General features: G+C 37.9%; 3 protein-coding genes across 3 annotated transcripts; 1 reads left to right on the top strand and 2 right to left on the bottom strand.

The window, feature by feature from the left end:
* The first annotated feature begins 1,417 nt into the window (after positions 1–1,417).
* Positions 1,418–3,671, top strand: LOC103440512 (uncharacterized). The gene is made up of 4 exons (XM_008379208.4): positions 1,418–2,109; positions 2,579–2,720; positions 2,836–2,962; positions 3,081–3,671. The coding sequence occupies exons 1-4, from the start codon at positions 1,731–1,733 to the stop codon at positions 3,423–3,425; spliced, it is 993 nt and encodes a 330-aa protein (XP_008377430.3). The 5' UTR covers positions 1,418–1,730; the 3' UTR covers positions 3,426–3,671.
* Positions 3,672–3,811: 140 nt separating this feature from the next.
* On the bottom strand, positions 3,812–5,366 carry LOC103440513 (protein BRASSINAZOLE-RESISTANT 1). The gene is made up of 2 exons (XM_008379210.4): positions 4,885–5,366; positions 3,812–4,754 (listed from the first exon to the last, which is right to left on the bottom strand). Exons 1-2 carry the CDS (start codon positions 5,125–5,127, stop codon positions 4,110–4,112), a joined length of 888 nt encoding a protein of 295 aa, XP_008377432.2. The 5' UTR covers positions 5,128–5,366; the 3' UTR covers positions 3,812–4,109.
* A 1,092-nt stretch (positions 5,367–6,458) lies between these two features.
* LOC103440555 (NEDD8-conjugating enzyme Ubc12-like) lies at positions 6,459–8,060 on the bottom strand. The gene is made up of 6 exons (XM_070826693.1): positions 7,963–8,060; positions 7,746–7,859; positions 7,359–7,467; positions 7,172–7,250; positions 6,951–7,067; positions 6,459–6,829 (listed from the first exon to the last, which is right to left on the bottom strand). Exons 2-6 carry the CDS (start codon positions 7,852–7,854, stop codon positions 6,674–6,676), a joined length of 570 nt encoding a protein of 189 aa, XP_070682794.1. The 5' UTR covers positions 7,855–7,859; positions 7,963–8,060; the 3' UTR covers positions 6,459–6,673.
* Positions 8,061–18,604: the final 10,544 nt, after the last annotated feature.

Below are 18,604 nucleotides of genomic sequence, written 5' to 3' on the forward strand. Positions count from 1 at the left end.
ATAGATTTAATCTAAATTGCTAGAAAGTGCATTCAAACTTGGGTATAGACAGTGGTAGATTCAGAATTCGAACTTTGGGCGGATCCTAATGTTAAATACAAGTTTTTATTATTATTTATATATATATACATAGCGCAAAGCGCGCACAAAAACTTCAGGTTATTCACTGAGTCATTTCGTCAATTACTTTATAAGCTTGTTGTCGTCAACTAAACCATGTTGTATACATGTCTACAAATATCGATATATGCTGCACCAATCTAATGAATGATACAAAGAGAGAGAATTTTTGAATTTGTCGGAGGTGTTGTCGATACAACCTGTCAAAATATGCTTAACATACATTACATCAAACAGTTGGTAAGCACAAAAATGATTTGTCCCAACATTTGTCCCAACATTTGGAAGGTCTTCAAAAGACTTTCACATACATATTCTTCGATCTCGTGGGCCTTTTATCCCCATGGATTTACACTTACAGTTTTCAAAGTCATGCAACTTAATAGTAGATATTTGATGACTCCATAGAGGCCCAGACCGGCCCATGTGAAGAGGCCCAGTGGGACCAAGTCATATAGCCGACTAGCCGTTGGTTACCCACTGAGTTTGCACTTTGGATACTTTACTCAACGGTAAGGAACCCCTTTCCCCGCCACGTCACCGTATAAAGCGCACAAAACGTAACCCGTTTCACAATTTACATGCATAACGTTTACCAACTGAATGCGACTGGCGGCCTAAAGCGTCGGTTGTTCCTCCAACCGCCTCTTCCGGCTTCCCGGTTTGCTGCTTGCTGGTAGTTCGCTTTGAATATCCAAAATACCAATTTTACCCCTCATTTCTACCCCGTGAAAACCCAGAACCTTCTTGATGCTTTACGCACATTAATTGAAACCAATCCAAAGTATTTATCTTCCCTTAATTAAGTAGTTTTAGGTTTGCCGCTTCTTTTCTTTATATTTTGTAACAACTATAATACAATAATCACATATTAATAGACACATCACAAGCGTTAAGGGATACAAATATATACCCTCAGAAAACCAAATCTTCTGAAATTTACGAGAGTTTGAGAGAAACCATTAATTTTGAATTGGTGATTACAATACCAGCCATAAGCTTAAATATAATTAGCTCAACCCTTGAAAGCTTTGAGGAGTCTTAGAAAATGCAAAAAAAAGTCTTAAGAAATGTACATAAATAAATTGGACGTTAAACGAAAAATCTAATTTTTATTAATGCAGTTTAGAAGTTTAAACTCTAAACTAATCTAACTTACGAAAGGAAAATTTTGAACTCCAACATAACCAAGGGACATGTCGCAGTGCCTTGGGCAAATTGGATATTGGGGGAAGTTTCTCTGTCGCTTTCAAAACCAAAACGGTTAAATGTCACCGACACGCAAGCATCACGGGCTGTTATCGGTACGTTACCCGTTCCAGCCTTCCGTTTTAAATCTGCAGAAAACGGTTCGTTTTTGCGTCACTTTGCTCCCCCCTCGCTTTCACCACTCCACTCTCCTCCTCTCCCCTTCCGCTCTCTGCTTCAAAATTCCAACTTACCATTTTACCCTCCGCTGACGCCCTAATTACCCATCCAACCACCATCCCAAAGCAAAATACACAACACGCAAGGATAATAATAATCTTCCATTTCGACAGAAAATTCAGCTGAACCCGTCGTTTTGGAGCTCGAAATCGAACCGGCGGAGCTCGAATTCGAAGCTATCGATGGCAATGTCGGTGGCCAGTAAGCTTCAATCTCCGATTTGCGAGCCGCGAGCCGTGCTCGGTCCCGGCGGGAACAGAGTTAGGGTTTTGGAGGGCCCGAAACGCAAAGACGACGGCGCGAAGAAGCCGCCGCAGCAGACACCGAGGCCGAAAAAATCTGTACCGGAATTGCCGGAACCGGTGGTGCGGAGCGACGTGTCGGTGGACAGCACGTGCTCTTCGGACACGTCGTCGAGCGGTTACTCTGCGAAGACGGCGAGTCCTGGAAAGATTGTGAGGCGTAAGAGCTTGAGGCCGGCGAGGGTTGCTTCCGACGATGCCGAGGTGGCCAAGCCCGCCGGTCCGCCGAAACGGTGCGAGTGGATTACACCTCACGCTGGTAAATTTGCTGTGCTCTTTTTAGTAGTTTATATGGTGTTTGGCCGCCTAGAAAATTGATAAGAAAAAGAGGGGAAATTGGAATGTTTATTTGGAAAATTTGCCTAAATTTAGAAAATTGATAAGAACTTTAAATTCTTTTCATTTGCCAAAGATATATTAGAATTGCTTATAACATGCATATAGTTGAGTTGAGAATCAAGAGCTTGTTTGGATGCGATTGAAAACCTTTTAGGAAAATATTTTTCGGTTCCAAAAGCACTAAGCAATTATGTGTTTTTTCCGGAAAGCATTTAAGTGTTTTTTTTCAGGATTTTATTGTATTTTTACTAATGATTGGTTTTTAAAATATTTTTATCAAAAACCCTGCCCTCATTTTAAAAGCGCATCCAAACTTGAAATTTTGCAACATTTTGTTCAATTTGGATTGATTTGCCCGCTTTAATTGACACTATTATTTACTTAAATAGACCCGATTTATACTTGTTTCCACGACGAAGAATGGGGGGTTCCGGTGTATGACGATAAGAGGCTGTTTGAACTGCTTGTCCTTTCACAAGCTCTAGCGGAACTCAGCTGGCCGGAAATACTGCACAAGAGAGACATATTCAGGTATGCTTGTTTCACAACAATCACAACTGCCATGGTTCATTTCATTTAAGCGTTTCGGATGAAGTAATGTCAGTGTTTGAGATTATACTTTTATGCTGGTTTCATCCCTTGGCAGGAAACTTTTCGACAATTTTGATCCGTCCTCCATTGCGAAGTTTGAAGAGAAGAAACTACTGTCTCTCAAGGTGCTGTCCGAACAAAAGCTTCGTGCAATTGAAGAGAATGCCAAACAAATGCTCAAGGTAATCACTATTCAGTCAATGCACCTTGCGCCGTTGCTTAAGCTCACATTCATAGGGGAATTTTGCCGGTGAATTCCTTCTGAAATATAGGTTTCCATGCGATTCACTCGTTTTGCAGGTTCAGCAGGAGTTTGGTTCCTTCAGTAACTACTGCTGGAGCTTTGTGAACCACAAGCCCGTAAGAAATGGATTCCGTTATGCACGTCAAGTGCCGGTGAAGTCCCCAAAAGCTGAAGCCATAAGTAAAGATTTGATGAAGAGAGGCTTCCGCTGCGTCGGGCCTACTGTCGTTTACTCATTTATGCAAGTGGCGGGGATTGTGAACGATCATCTCGCAACATGCTTCAGGTTCAAGGAATGCAATGCAAATGCCAACGCAGACTCAAAACATAAGATTGAGAAGAAGACAGGAGAAGATGGCACTAAACTAACCGAAGCTACGAAGATCGGAGACCAGAAATGACCGAATTGACTGAGCCAAACTTCTTCGCTAATCGCACAAAATCTACATAATTTAGAAGTTACTGTAAGAAGGTGAAAAATCAGATGTTCTCTAGTAGTTTTTGCATGCTTTTATCATGTCTGTGTCATTAAACTAACTAGGTAAGAGTGTTATGCTTGCACAGTTGTATCTAAAAACCTTCTCATCCCTTGTAATTTGCTCTTCATTTAGTGTCCTGTAATAAATATCCGCTATTGTTTTGGTGTATTGCTTTGAATATTTTGCTCTCAATGGAAATTTTCGAGGCGTTACCCACACCGGCTTCGCTACGAAGGCGTCCCAAATGAATAACGTGATGTCATGTGTTTTAACGTTCTCACATGACATTCCGTGGTGTATACCTGATCTTTATAACATTGCAATACTTGATTCGAAATTACGTTTTGGAAAATATTTCTACAAAAAATAAATTAAAAGTACATTTGAGAAAGAAAAACGATACACAACAACAATACCAATATCAAAATTAAAACATCTCAAACAAATTCGAACGGAAAAATTAAGAAATAAAATAACTTCAGATCTTACAGACAACAAGTATGGTTTGAGATACGCAGATTGACCCAGAAAGGGTTGTGGCAGATCGCCAACCTCTTTTCTCCTCATTATCTTTCATAACTCAGTTGCTCACACTTCGGGATTGGATTAAATCCGAGCCTTTCCATTCCCAAGCGTGAGCTCCAAGTCATCCAATCCCACCTCGTGAATCTTCTCTCCGATCCACGGCTTTACGTCCGGGATTTGATCCGCGGGAATATTCTGCTGAGGGAAAGCAGGCTTCACAAGACTGAAGGTCGGAGAGGCTGGCATTGCTGACAGAGAAGGAGCAAATCTCTGGAAGCAAACCCATTGTCCGGAATCGACGGTGGAAGCATCGGACTCGTCGCATTCGGGGATAGTGGCAGCTGTAGGATGAGGATGGTGTTGGCGGGTCGGGCTCGCTGGAGCGGAGACGGCGTAAAATGGGTAATCGAAAGAGGCCATGGACTGTTTGGCAATGGTGTCCCAGTTGGGAATTGGGTTGGGGCGTCTGCAGGTCGGGGAGGAGAGCGGCGGGGTTACAGGGGCACTGTTGGAAATTCGCAGGGGAGGAAGAGATGGTGGGATTGCAGAGCGGAGATAGTGAATTGGATTGGACGAATTAGTGACGGGATCGAAACGGGTGGGACTGGGATAGGACGAAGACGACGGACTGACTTGGTAGGACGGGATTGGACTCGGATTTAGCGAAGAGTACGGGCTGATCTTGGTTGATGCGGCCGGCGTATCAGTTTGACTCGGCTTTAATCCCTGTACAACAACAAACACAATCCAATTAATTGAATTCATCATAATTTTCTACGGATCTAAGCTACAAGAAATTGAAATTAAAATTAACTATAAATTAAATAAGGATTTGGGATAATTAAAGTACGGCGACCTTCCGGTAGGTGGTGCCGTCGTCCTCGACGGTCCAGCCGGCCTGGAGGCAGAGAGCTTTAAGGACCTCGTTGTTGTCGCAGTGCTTGGGCAAATTGAAGCCTCCCTGAGCTCGGAGGCCGGCGAATATCTTCGCCGCGATGGCTCTCCTCCTCCGCTCTCTCCTCCGGTTGTTCTCCCTCTCCCGCCACGACGGCTTCCTCCGCGCCATCGTCGCCGCTGAAGTCGCCCCATCCGACGTCATTCTTCGAACCAATTAGCTCCCTCTACCTCTCTCTCGGCCGCAGAGATTGTAAATGGTCGAGCTCAGGTGCGTCGCAGGGGATTTAAACCCGGCAGAATCACGAGGAATGCGCTTCCGCTTTTTCGCTGGTTTGTGTGGAAGAATCTCTCTCTTCTCCTTCTCTCTCCTCTCAGTGTTAGCTGAAAGAAAAAAGAAGCTGAGAAAGGATACCACGCACTGCGGGTGCACTGAAAGGCCTTGCGGTCGGCGTTTTTTATTGGTTGCACTCATAGTCGTTTCTCGATAGCTGATCAAGGGCCGTTAGATTAGGATCGTGTTATATATACGATCAGTGATTGAAGACCTATCTTTTGCATAGTGTTTCCGAGCGCAGGCGAGTTGGTCTCCGTTGCGAGTGTGTGAGAGAGAAACGCTTTTCGCCGCGTGGATTTTGATTATATAACTGTTTTTCCCGACGAACTAATAATTCTCTCGCGGGTCCGGCAGTTTCCATGGGACCCACTTTTCTGGTTGGGTTTTTCTGTTTTGGGAAGGGATCTTAGGACTTTTATGATTGGGATAGTTTATCGTACATCGTATGGTTATAAATTATTTTAAAATTTAAAATTTAAAATTAAATATAAATAGTAACTAATGAAAACATACAATGTATAATAAACAATTAAGATCACAAAATCTTTAGAATCCCAAAAAAAAAAAAATCCAAGAAGGATCCTCAGAAATAGGATTCGGAAGGATCCCAGAAAAAGGATCGAGAAGGATCCTTTTCCTTCTGTTTTGTTCTCTTCATGGGGATTTGGGTAAGATAATGGGCTTTGAGTTCCAACATTTAATGCCTATTTCACCAGGCCCAACCCAAAATTACGGGTTATGGATCAAACACGCTGAAAAACTGATTGCAATTTGCATTCATGCATCTTTGGGAGAAGAACTCGCATACAACTAACATGCTAAAGTGATGATGTTTTAAACTAATCATGAAATATTATGTCAGTAAATTAAAGCACATGACGATGCATAAGGGATTGGGACACCGCCACTATGTAGTCCCACTTCTCTGAAGTTTTATGTTTTCATGAGTTTAATCTAGTACTCCGAATGAGCAAAATGCTAAATCATACGTATAATAGTTATGATTTTATACATGCACCCCCAAATTATGGGCTGAAAATTTGCCACAAGACAAGACCGTAAATGATTGAGGTTGAACTGGGAGACACGATATGTTGAATTGTTGTTTTATTAATAACTGCATCCCCAAATTATCGAACCATCAACAAACAGCGGCCACGACATTGATTCAATTAAATTGAAATAGTAAGTCAAAACCAAGCCTTAACATGATGCCATGTTATTAATGGAAGGAAGATCAAAACTACACTAATACACGCTATCCTGCTACAAGTATGGGCTGAAAATGTGCCACAAGACAATCCCCCACCAAGTACTCACCTGAAATGCAGAAAACACCCCAGAAACACACAAACCTTCAACCTCATACAACCATGGTTGGAACACGGTGAAGCAAAACCCTAGATAAACCGAATCAGTAGAAGTCACCCGTTTTGCACCCAGGAAAATGGGCGCCTCCCACCCATATGTTTCCCTCGATCGATTTTCTCACGTTCAATCCAAACAATTTTGGATTGTCCCTCAAAAGATCAGCTGCTTCTTGATTTAAGGGGTCCTCATGGTTAGGTTCCTGCATGAAGAAATGCAGGATTTGAGTTCACAACAGGTACACATCCAAATAAAACCTAGCAACACCAAAACGGATAGTTTGTTTGAGGTCACGAAATATTTTGTGTTACGATCAGAGATACCGTGAATAGGTGATACAATCCGTAAATAACAGTGTTTATATTTAAGACAGGTTTCCAGTCTTCCCGAAGAATGTTAAGGCAAGTGTTTCCTTCTAAGTCGATGTTGGGATGGTAGATCTGCACAGATGGTATGCATTATACAACACCAGATATATATTATGGTTTGGATCGTAACCAATATACACGAAAGTTAAGTTTTGATATAACTAAGGTTTCGTTACCTTGGTTTTGCACTTGACCTTCGGAGGCTCATGAGGGTAGACTGCGGGAACTTTAAACGTGAAGACAAACCCACCACCCCTGCGACAAGAGGTACAAAATGTCGGTGTCAGCAAGATGACATCGAAGTTGTAAAATCCAAACAACATATAGAGAGCCAAATGAAGCTTCAGATCAAAGGTTACTTACATATAATATCCCCGATAAGGTGTAATGGTGATCTCAAAGTCCATCAAATCATCCTTTCCATTGGGGAATGAAATCTTGCATTCTTCTGGCATGTTCAACTCACTTATATCTACAAGACAACAACATAATACAATTGAAGGACAACAACAAAGTCTTTTCTCCCTAAATGGGATCGGCAATATAAATCCTAGAATGTCATTTCGTTGAGTTCTGTGTCATGATACAAATGAAGGATTGTTCGAAGGAATTAAAATAAACACCGAAACCTTGCCTTTACGTACGTTGGAGTTAAACGTGTATTTAGGAACTTAATATGCGTGTAAGCGTATAACTTTGTAATACATTGCAGCAAATCATAACATATATACATTCTAAAATCATATTTACCTCTATGAAGACGCAATTCTCCTGCACTTTGCTTCTTTACAAGACCATTCTCCTTTGCGTTTTCAGCTGTTTCCTTTTGCTTTTCTTTCACTTTAAACAATCTGATCATGGTTTCTGTAATTAAAAGAAAAGCACACATTTAAAACGGATAATAAGATGAACCATACATGTCTGTTGTAAGTGTTAACAATTTGTGAACAAAAACATCGAAGAAAACCTGCTCGACGAAATGCCGCAGAAAAGCAAAAGGAAAGGAAATGGAATGGGAAAGCAAAGATAGGAGAGGCACAATGAAGATGGCCAAGGAATGAAACGGATTTATAGTCTTCCTTTTTTCTCTATTCTTGTCTTCCTGCTACTTGTTCGTGTGGCCATAGGCTTCTCTTTCCAAAATACAAATCATATCAACATGCCGTCGACTGTATTTGGAAAAAAAAAAAAATGTATTCGAAAACTAAAAATACAAATCATATCAACGACATGTCGTCGGCTGTATTTGAAAAAAAAATTCCAAAGTATAAATCATATCAATGACAAGCCGTCAGTTGTATTTGTAAAAATAAAAATAAAAGTGTGTTCAAAAATTAAAAATACAAATCATATCAACGACATGTCCTCGACTGTATTTGAAAAAAAATAAAAATGTATTCGAAAACTAAAAATACAAATTATATCAACGACATGTCGGCTGTATTTGAAAAAAAAAATCCAAAATACAAGTCTTATCAATGATATGCCGCCGGTTGTATTGGAAAAAATAAAATTAAAATGTAATCAAAAATTAAAAATACAAGTCATATCAATGATATGCCGCCGGTTGTATTTGGATGCACTTTTTCACTATATTATTTCGGAGCAAATAGCAAATATCACCCTGAAAATAATTGCGTTCATAGAAATTGGGTATGTTAGGAAAATAATAGAGTTAGTTTTATGAGGGTTAGGACGGTATTTACAGAATATTATTGACCCCTGTGTTCTAGGATGTCTTAGGAATAAAACTAACTCCATTATTTCCCTGACGTACCCAATTTCTATGAACGCAACTATTCTCAAGTTGATATTTGCTCCCAGATGATATAGAGAAAAAGTGCATCAAACATTATAAAAATAATGATACAAATGTAAAAAATGTCCAATTCCAAGACTCTTGAAACAGATGGAATAAATATAATAGAAGGCACGATAAACATAGCTTGAAAGAAGTTAAAAGATACCATCGCTCAGCTGAATACAATTTGTGATTCAGCAACACCAACATCTTATGGTTGTTCACGCTGAGGATTCCTCTCCTCCGGAGGTTAGGCCGGCTGAGCATTCCCTTCATTCGAAGGCTGTTCTTCGGGTAAGTAAACAAAACATGATGAAAATCAAGAAAACAGTTCCGTAAACGTAAGGTAGAATAATAGCTAACTCGCCACGATGTTCCATTTCAGAAAAAGGAGAAAGAAAAGGAGAGAGAGCGAGTTTATAGAAAGCTAAGAGAGGGAGGGAGAGGAAGGAGATGGGGAGAGTGAGTATAGAGTGAGAGTGAGTGAGTGAGTAGGATGTTCCATTTTAGACAAATAAGAAAGGGAAACAGAAAATCAAAAAACATATGGCCACCGTTACGGCAATGGTCTTATACTGGTGTAAAACTTCCTCAACCTAAAAATTATTACCACAAACTACTACATACATTTTTCGCAAAATGTTATTGTTCATGTGTTGTACAATAATCAGAAGACTGGTCATGCAAGTTGAAATAACATATTTGGATACACTCTAAATTCACTTAACTTGTGGAAAGAGAAATTTGAACTTGAACGTTCCAAACTTCTTTGCATAAACAAATATCATAAGACCGGCGATTCAAGTCGAAACAACATATTTTTGCAGGCAATATTAACACACTTGAAAATGTATAATAAAGACTGAGTGATGTAGTTTTGATTACTAAATGTGGGTCTCTCTAATACATATAGACAAAATCTCTTTGTTATTATCTTTTTTCTTAAGAACAAAACCAAAATCCTGTGTCGATTTTATGCTGAGGTGTCGAAAAGGTACACCGCTCTTTCAACTACATGATCAAACCCCTTGATCTAAAAGTCTCAGCCATCCAACGGTCACAACCGTGGTCCTGCCTAACCAACTGATGGAAACGCTCGGTTCTGTCCGCAATATAGCATTACTAATTCATTTAAACATTTTCGTTACATGGTTGAATGTATGAGTCACATACGATTGAATGTAAGTTTAATCGAAACAACATTTTTAAGTTCCGACCCGTAATTTTGAAATAGGATCGGAACACAACTTTTAAACTTAAATTTTTCAACACGTTATTCGGAAGTTCATATATTTTACAAGCTTTTGAGTATTCTCAAAAGTTTATTACATGTCATTTATTTGGTGGAATACTAGTATGATTATTCATTTTAGTTATGATGAATATAAAAAACAGTGAACAAACTATATCTAAAGCTAAAATACATAATTGATAACACATTTTATAATTGAGTGACAAATCAAAACATTTTGGTATCAGAATAAGTTAGGTGCACACTTTGAAAAAAATTATGTCGGAAATTCCTAGTTATTAGAATTGCAAAATGCATTTTGATTTTCATTTCAACTTTTGAGAAAACATTAAGATTTGAAATTTTTGCGTACGAATTCAAAAAATTTATCGTCGAAAATTAGAAACTCATTCTGACTTGGACCGCTAGTTGAATCTTATTATTTAAATCATTCAGATATCAAATGAAATGAACCGTTGCCTACCCTGAAATAATAATTTCATCTTTATCACAAACCGGATGTCGTATCCACCATTAGCTATCTCATTTTTGCCATTCCCTTTACGCTTTTGGATGCTTTTTTCTTCTTTATTATCAAGAAGCAAAGAGCAAATATCACCCCGAGAGTAGTGGCCATCATAGAAATTGGTTATGTCAGGGAAATAATAGAGTTAGGTTTATGGGCTTTGGGACTATATATACAAAATATAATTGACCCCGAGTGCATCATATGCTTTTTCACCTTACTGAACTGTTCCTATTTCCTAATTTCTTTCGTCTTATTCCTGAGACATCCTAGAGCTCTATCCTTTCTAGATTTTGCCATAGGAATAAATGCTGTCATTTTAGTGTATTTCATAAAACTAATTGACGGTGGAAGAAAACTCAAGGGTTACGAATACGGGTTGTTTAGTCTATCTATTACAACCTGCGTTTCTGTGCTTTTGTTCAAGAGCCATCAAGAAAGTGTAATAGCGGAGATCGAGAATCCGAACACTATATTTGCAATTTTAGGTATATCTATTTTCACACCTATTAGGCGATTCTTAGAATATCTATTTTCACACCTAATAGGTGTGAAAATAGATATACCTAAAATTGCAAATATAGTGTTCGGATTCTCGATCCCCGCTATTACACTTTCTTGATGGCTCTTGAACAAAAGCACAGAAACGCAGGTTGTAATAGAGAGACTAAACAACCCGTATTCGTAACCCTTGAGTTTTCTTCCACCGTCAATTAGTTTTATGAAATACACTAAAATGATAGAATTTATTCCTATGGCAAAATCTAGAAAGGATAGAGCTCTAGGATGTCTCAGGAATAAGACGAAAGAAATTAGGAAATAAGAACAGTTCTGTAGGGTGAAAAGTCATATGATGCACTCGAGGTCAATTATATTTTGTATATATAGTCCCAAAGCCCATAAACCTAACTCTATTATTTCCCTGACATAACCAATTTCTATGACGGCCACTACTCTCGGGGTGATATTTGCTCTTTGCTTCTTAATAATAAAGAGGAAAAAAGCATCTAAAAGCGTAAAGGGAATGGCAACAACGAGATAGCTAATGGTGGATACGACATCCAGTTTGTGATAAAGATGAAATTATTATTTCAGGGTAGGCAAGGGTTCATCTCATTTGATAACTGAATGATTTAAATAATAAGATTCAACTAGCGGTCCAAGTCGGAATGGGTTTCTAATTTTCGACGATAAATTTTTTGAATTCGTACGCAAAAATTTCAAATCTTAATGTTTTCTCAAAAGTTGAAATAAAAATCAGAATGCATTTTGCAATTCTAATAACTAGGAATTTCCGACATAATTTTTTTGATTTTCATCGATATCTCTCTTAGCTTTCTGTAAACTCAATATCTCTCCTTTTCTGAAATGGAACATCGTGGCGAGTTAGCTATTATTCTACCTTACGTTTATGGAATTGTTTTCTTCATTTTCATCATGTTTTGTTTACTTAACGGAAGGATAGCCTCCGAAGGAGGGGGGGAATGCTCAGCCGGCCTAACCTCCGGAGGAGGGGAATCCTCAGCATAAACAACCATAAGATGTTGGCGTCGGTGTTGCTGAATCACAAATCGTATTCAGCTGAGCGATGGTATCTTTTAACTTCTTTCAAGCTATGTTTATCGTGTCTTCTATTATATTTATTCAATCTGTTTCAAGAGTCTTGGAATTGGACTTTTTTTTTACATTTTTATCATTACTTTTATAATGTTTGATGCACTTTTTCTCTATATTATCTGGGAGCAAATAGCAAATATCACATCGAGAATAGTTGCGTTCATAGAAATTGGGTACGTCAGGGAAATAATGGAGTTAGTTTTATGAAGTTAGTTTTATTCCTGAGACATCCTAGAACACTGGGGTCAATAATATTCTGTAAATACCGTCCTAAACCTCATAAAACTAACTCTATTATTTTCCTAACATACTCAATTTCTCTGAACGCAATTATTTTCAGGGTGATATTTGCTATTTGCTCCGAAATAATATAGAGAAAAAGTGCATCCAACATCATAAAGGGAATGATACAAATGTAAAAGGTGTCCAATTTCAAGACTATTGAGATAGGTAGAATAAATATAATAGAGGGCACGAACATGGCTTGAAAGAAGTTAAAAGATAACATTCCTAAGATGAATACGATTTCTGGTTTAGCACCACCGAGACCGACAACTTGTGTTTTTGTTCATGCTGAGGATTCCCCTCCGAGGTTGGGCCGGCGGGGCATTTCCGTCCTCCGGAGGTTGTCCTTAGGTTAAGTAAACAAAACAGGCATACAGAATGAAAATCATGCTTGGAAAGGCCTTTCATTACACTGAGCCACCTAAGACTAAGGGATTTCGAGTGTGATATTGATGGTGGTCCACAATGGGTGGAGGTTGTTGAACTTGGTGATCGGGTATTGTTTGTGAGCAACCTCCATTTCGCCGGTATATCGTACCTTTTATGGTTAGAAGGTTGACAGAAACCGTATTTATTTTGTCTTTGATTACCCGTGTTACGACTCAACCGGATGTGACTTTGGAGAATTGTTTTTCACAAATAAGAGTATTAGGCATTTTAGTTGCCCCAAGAGTCGTTATTGGTCCGAGTTGCGTACTGCACCTTTATGGTTCGTACCCAATCTTTGATAGATTAAATTTTGTTTTGTTTCCCTTTTTTAGTTGGAAGGATTTGTTTTTTATTTTTATGAAAATAGTTTACTTCTCAAACTTATATGCACTTATTACATATATAAATCATGTGAATATGTGTATTTAGTTGGAAGGATTTGTTTTTTATTTTTATGAACATAGTTTACTTCTCAAACTTCTCAAACTTATATGAAAATAGCATTCACCTCCTCCGCAGGCTGTCCCTGAGCAGCATTCCCACCTCTGGAGGTTGTCCCGGCTGAGCAGGCGGCTGAGCAGCATTCCCCCTCCGGAGGTTGTCGTTGAGCGTCATTCCCCTCCTCCGCAGCTTGTCCTAAGTAAACAATACAAGCATTTTGACAAACAAAAAAATGTAAACAAGACAAGCATATAGGATAAAAAGCAGGAAAATACCTCCGTAAACGGAAGGTAGAATGATAGCCAACTCGGGATGTTCCATTTCAGAAAGGTAGAACAGAGAAGAGGGAGAAAGAAGAAGGAGAGAGAGCGAGTTTACAGAGAAGAGGGAGAGAGGAATGAGATAGAGGGAGTGAGTAAGAGAGAGAGAAGGGAGGGAGGGAGTGTGAGAGAGTGAGAGTGAGTGAGTGAGAATGAGTGAGTGACTGTAGCTGGAAATATAGGACTTCAAACGTGACAGCTGGTAGGAATGGGTACTAAAAATTCCCTTAGACAAATAAAAAAAGAAAACAAAAAATCAAAAACATATAGCCACGGTGACCGCAACTGTATACTGGTGCAAAACCTCCTCAACCTAAAACTTAATCCCACAAACCTCCACTGATATCCAGAATACCATTATGCCCTCGCATTCCTTTTGCAATTAACTTTATACATTTTATGGATACTATTACTGTTTTTGTCCATGTAGTCATGCAAGTATGTAAAGAAGTTAAATTTTTAAACCCGGTCACTTGTATACATTTTACGCAAAATGTTACTGTTTTTGTTCATGTATCGTACAAGAATCATAAGATCGATCATGCAAGTTGAAATAATATATTTGGATATGCTCTAAATTCACTTAACTTGTGCAAAGAGAAATTTGAACTCGAATGTTCAAGATTTCTTTGCATAAACAAATATCATAAGACCGGTTATGCAAGTCGAAACAACATATTTTACAAGTATGATTAATATAAAAATCAATGAACAAACTATATCTAAAACTAAAATACAGAGTTGACAACACATTTTATAATTCAATAGAAAACTATCAGAAATCAAAACATTTTGGTATCAAGGTGCACACTTAGAAAAAAAAATTATATCGAAAATTCCTAGTCATCAGAATCTCTAAATCCATTCAGATTTTCATTTCAACTTTTGAAAAAACAACAGATTCGAAACTTTTGTGTAGATATTCAAAAAAAATTATTGTTGGAAATTAAAATTCTTTGTTTCCACATTTTTTTGGAAACGCCAGTTGAACCTATGAACTTATGAAAGATGTGACAAGCTATGACTGATTGACTGCAGGCTGAGGGAGGGCCACAACTTTGATTTACCTATGGTAAGGACTCTGTCACGCATTTTTCTCTGGTGAGGGTGGGAGTGGTTGGGTCATGGTGTTTAAGTGGGCGTGGGGGGGGGGGGAAGGGAATAGGCTGGCTTTTCTGCTGCTTCCTGGTTGCGTAGCAGGTTTTGATGAATTTACCAACTTAGCCTTGTTTTTGGACTGGTGTGGAAGACCAAGCAATGACCAAGTCAATTTAAAATTAGATATATACAATAATTTTGGTGACCCAGAAAATTACTGAAATATTGTGATGGTGTGTCGGCAACGCAGACCCAGCACTTATCCCCTAAGTACACACCAAGCACGGCAACGCAGACCCTGTCTCATTCCAGACTGGTTTTATCGTAACACGATATTATCTGCTTTAGGTCCAACTAGCACGATTTTGTTTATGGAAACTCACACAAGAACTTTCTAGTGGCTCATCAATCCTGGGATTGTTCTCGCTCGAACTCGCTTAACTTCGGATTCTGATGAACTTCGAAACTATAGAGCTTCCAAAATGACTCATAGTAAATGGAAATGAACGGGTACATATAAGGCATATCATTCCTTCTCTGTTAATCGATGTGAGATGTTGCAAACCCAGCATGGAACATATACCCACTGAAATTTTTGACCTTTTGCTGGGTTTTGGGGTGGAAGAGAAGTAAACAGAGCCTATAGGAGGAACCAATTAATATGCAACTGGAAAACGAGTTTATCGAAATAATAAATATCATACTATTCTCATATAACAAGTTTGGGATGCAACTGTAACACAGAATACAGTCTATGACCCGTCAAGTCAGAGACAAAAATGGTGTCGCTCGGATTAAGCTATGGTAGGATGCCCATTTACTTTGGTCTAGCTCACCCCGCCAGTTTCATAAAACAAGGTTGATGTTTTTCATTTTTGTTAATAAAGTTAGATGAGTGTAACAACGGCAACTAGTTTTTGAATTCGTCGTATCATTTGGTATTCAAAGTTATGGAATTAAAATTGTGAACCCATATTGTTCCAAGAATACATGAAGCATATATGCTAATTAATAAACACGATTTTTACAAATAATTATCTATAAGCAACAATTAAGCTTAGACGGGCTTGGCCCCAATGGCCATAGACATAACGGTTCGCCTAAATTCAAGCATTCAATTCAACCAACGATGGACTTGTAGCTTATTTAAGGGTACCCCTTATTTAATTAACTACTCAACATCTTGAGTTTGATTCTCACCCTTAAATATCGCCCGTCTCGATCTCTATCTCTCCCTCTCATCCATGGATGCTGAATAATTGCTGGAGGATATTGAGACGTAAAGAAAAGAGGGGAAGTGAAACATGTAGGAAACTTCCATGTAAAAGAAAAAAAATTATATTTTCAATTTTAACTTTGATCTTTATATTACGACCATGGGATTTTTATCAAACGGATAAGAACAGAAGCTCAGGTAAGTGTCCGAGGAAGATAATTAGGACTACACAATTCTTTCCCCATATGGTATTCGTTGACCACAATCAATCTTCAATGTTTCACACGGCAATGTCCTCTGTTCAATTTTTGACGCTTGTGCATCACACAATAATGGCTATGGAGGCTAAAATACATCGGTAAGTCTTTTTGAACTCCAAAAAAATAGTAGAACTTTTTAATTTTCCTATTTATGTCCCATCCTCTAATATATGAATATATATTTACGCAAAATATCATTATACCCTTGCATTCCTTTTGCAATCAACTTTATACATTTTATGGATACTCTTACTGTTTTTGTCCATGTAGTCATGCAAGTATGTAGACAAGCTAGATTTTTAAACTCGGTCACAAATATACATTTTACGCAAAATGTTACTATTTTTATTCTTGTACCTAGTGTGCATCACAAGTTCGACTTTCACAATTGTACATGTGCAGGTTTTATTTGTGTCGTACAAGAATCATAAGACTGGTCCTGCAAGTTGAAACATCATATTTAGATATGCTCTAAATTCACTTAACTTGTGGAAAGAAAATTTTGAACTCGAACATTCCAGACTCCTTTACATAAACAAATATCGTAAGACAGACCATGCAAGTCGAAACAACATATTTTCGCGGGCAATATTAACACCAACATATCTACTATTCTTGCAAACCAAACACCAGCTTCTCCCTCACATTTGCCCGGCAACTTGCTCTCTCACAATACAAACCAAAACAGCGAAGCAGCCACCTATTGCTAGACCAAAATTGTTGGAGCAGGCTTGGTGTTGTTATTGAAAGCAATTCCCGGAAAAGAAAAAAAAAAGCCGTATGAGGCGGCATTGAATTGGAACCCGAGATCGTCGTGTTTGTCATCTCCGGGCCATGACCTGTTTTGTACCCCTTTGGACAAACAGAAAATGAAAATAGAAAAACAAAAAACGAGTGGCCAACCTCCTCCTCACACCTCCTCTTCACACCTCAATTAGAAATTGGGATTTCAATTCAACTTTTTTTAAGTATATATGGTATTATTGTCTTCTCATAAACATTGTTAAATTCAATCTCCGATTACGATTTTGACTGTTCTCCTATTACAATTTTATCCATCATAACACACATGATAACTTGTAGAGATTTTTGAAAATCTATCAGGAACAATGTTTGGTATAACAAAATGTAATAAAAGAAAACTAATGAAACAAGTTTGAAAACTTTGAGTTTTAATGTAAAAATAAAATAAAGGGTAAAGTGAATAGTATCATGATTGACTTTTTAGTATAAAATGTGATTTTTCGTTAAAGTGAACAATACTATAAGCTTTTCGTTAAAGTTTTCATGTAATAACTTAATTAGTTGGAAACTTAAAAAAAAAATCTACAAATTGCATTAGAACATTTGGTGTAATGTGTGTTTGTGTATTATGCTAGACCTATTGTATCAGAGACATCAATCAATTCAAGAGCCTTCAATCTCTCTCTATATCATCTTCTTTTGAACTAATCTTTCATTTTTTGCAATGTAGTTAGCAGTTCCACAAGATAGATCGTGAGTACTGAATTCCATCTTCTAGTTTTAGTCTTTTAGGTTTGGTCTGTGATCGAGGGCTTGGTCTTGGAGACTTGTTATGAGAACTCAACGAATTCTTCTCACATCTAGGTAAGACATTGGTTGGCATTTTGGAGGAAGTGTTCGGTGTGCCCATTTCAAAGGAAGTGTTCGGTGTGCCCATTTCAAAGGAAGTGTTCAGTGTCAGGAAAATGACATGGTATACCAAGTGTTATAAGACAAATATTTGAATATTTTTTTTAAGTATTCAACGCTTGGTGTACCTGACATATTATCAGCACATTGAAAAATTTCTCGACAATTTGATGTTGTCTTGGTTTTTGTGTTTATGAGCTCGGAGATTAGTTATTAACTTATTACTATACTGGTAAATCTTATTTATCTGTATTTTCGTTTTTTTAGGCTTATCGAAAATTGCGACACAAGGAGACTTATAATCCATAGCGTTACTGAGCCTAGCATGGAGATTTCCAAGTGGAAGTTATGCTCAATAGGGTGGAACGATGTTCATGATCTAATGTGACAATTCTTAGGCTTCGCATAAAACATTATCCCAGTAGCCGTTTTTTCAAGCAGTGTTTGATATGTCTTTGTTAGGAAAATGGACTATATGAAACGGGATTATCATTATATTGACGTCTTGCTACAATAATAAAAAATTATTGAATCAAGACTCCACACGACATTAAATCTATTTTATATAATTTGATCTCAATGTAGTTATGTTCCGTTCATAAATGATTAAATGTAGTAATTATATTAAATATGCATGTTCACATGATTTATATATGTATTAAGTGCATATAAGTATGACTGTATGAGAAGGAAACAACTTTTATAAAAATAAAAATAAAAATAAAAAAGCAA

Source organism: Malus domestica, chromosome 08 (genome assembly GCF_042453785.1).
Source record: "Malus domestica chromosome 08, GDT2T_hap1".
Lineage (NCBI taxonomy): Eukaryota > Viridiplantae > Streptophyta > Magnoliopsida > Rosales > Rosaceae > Malus > Malus domestica.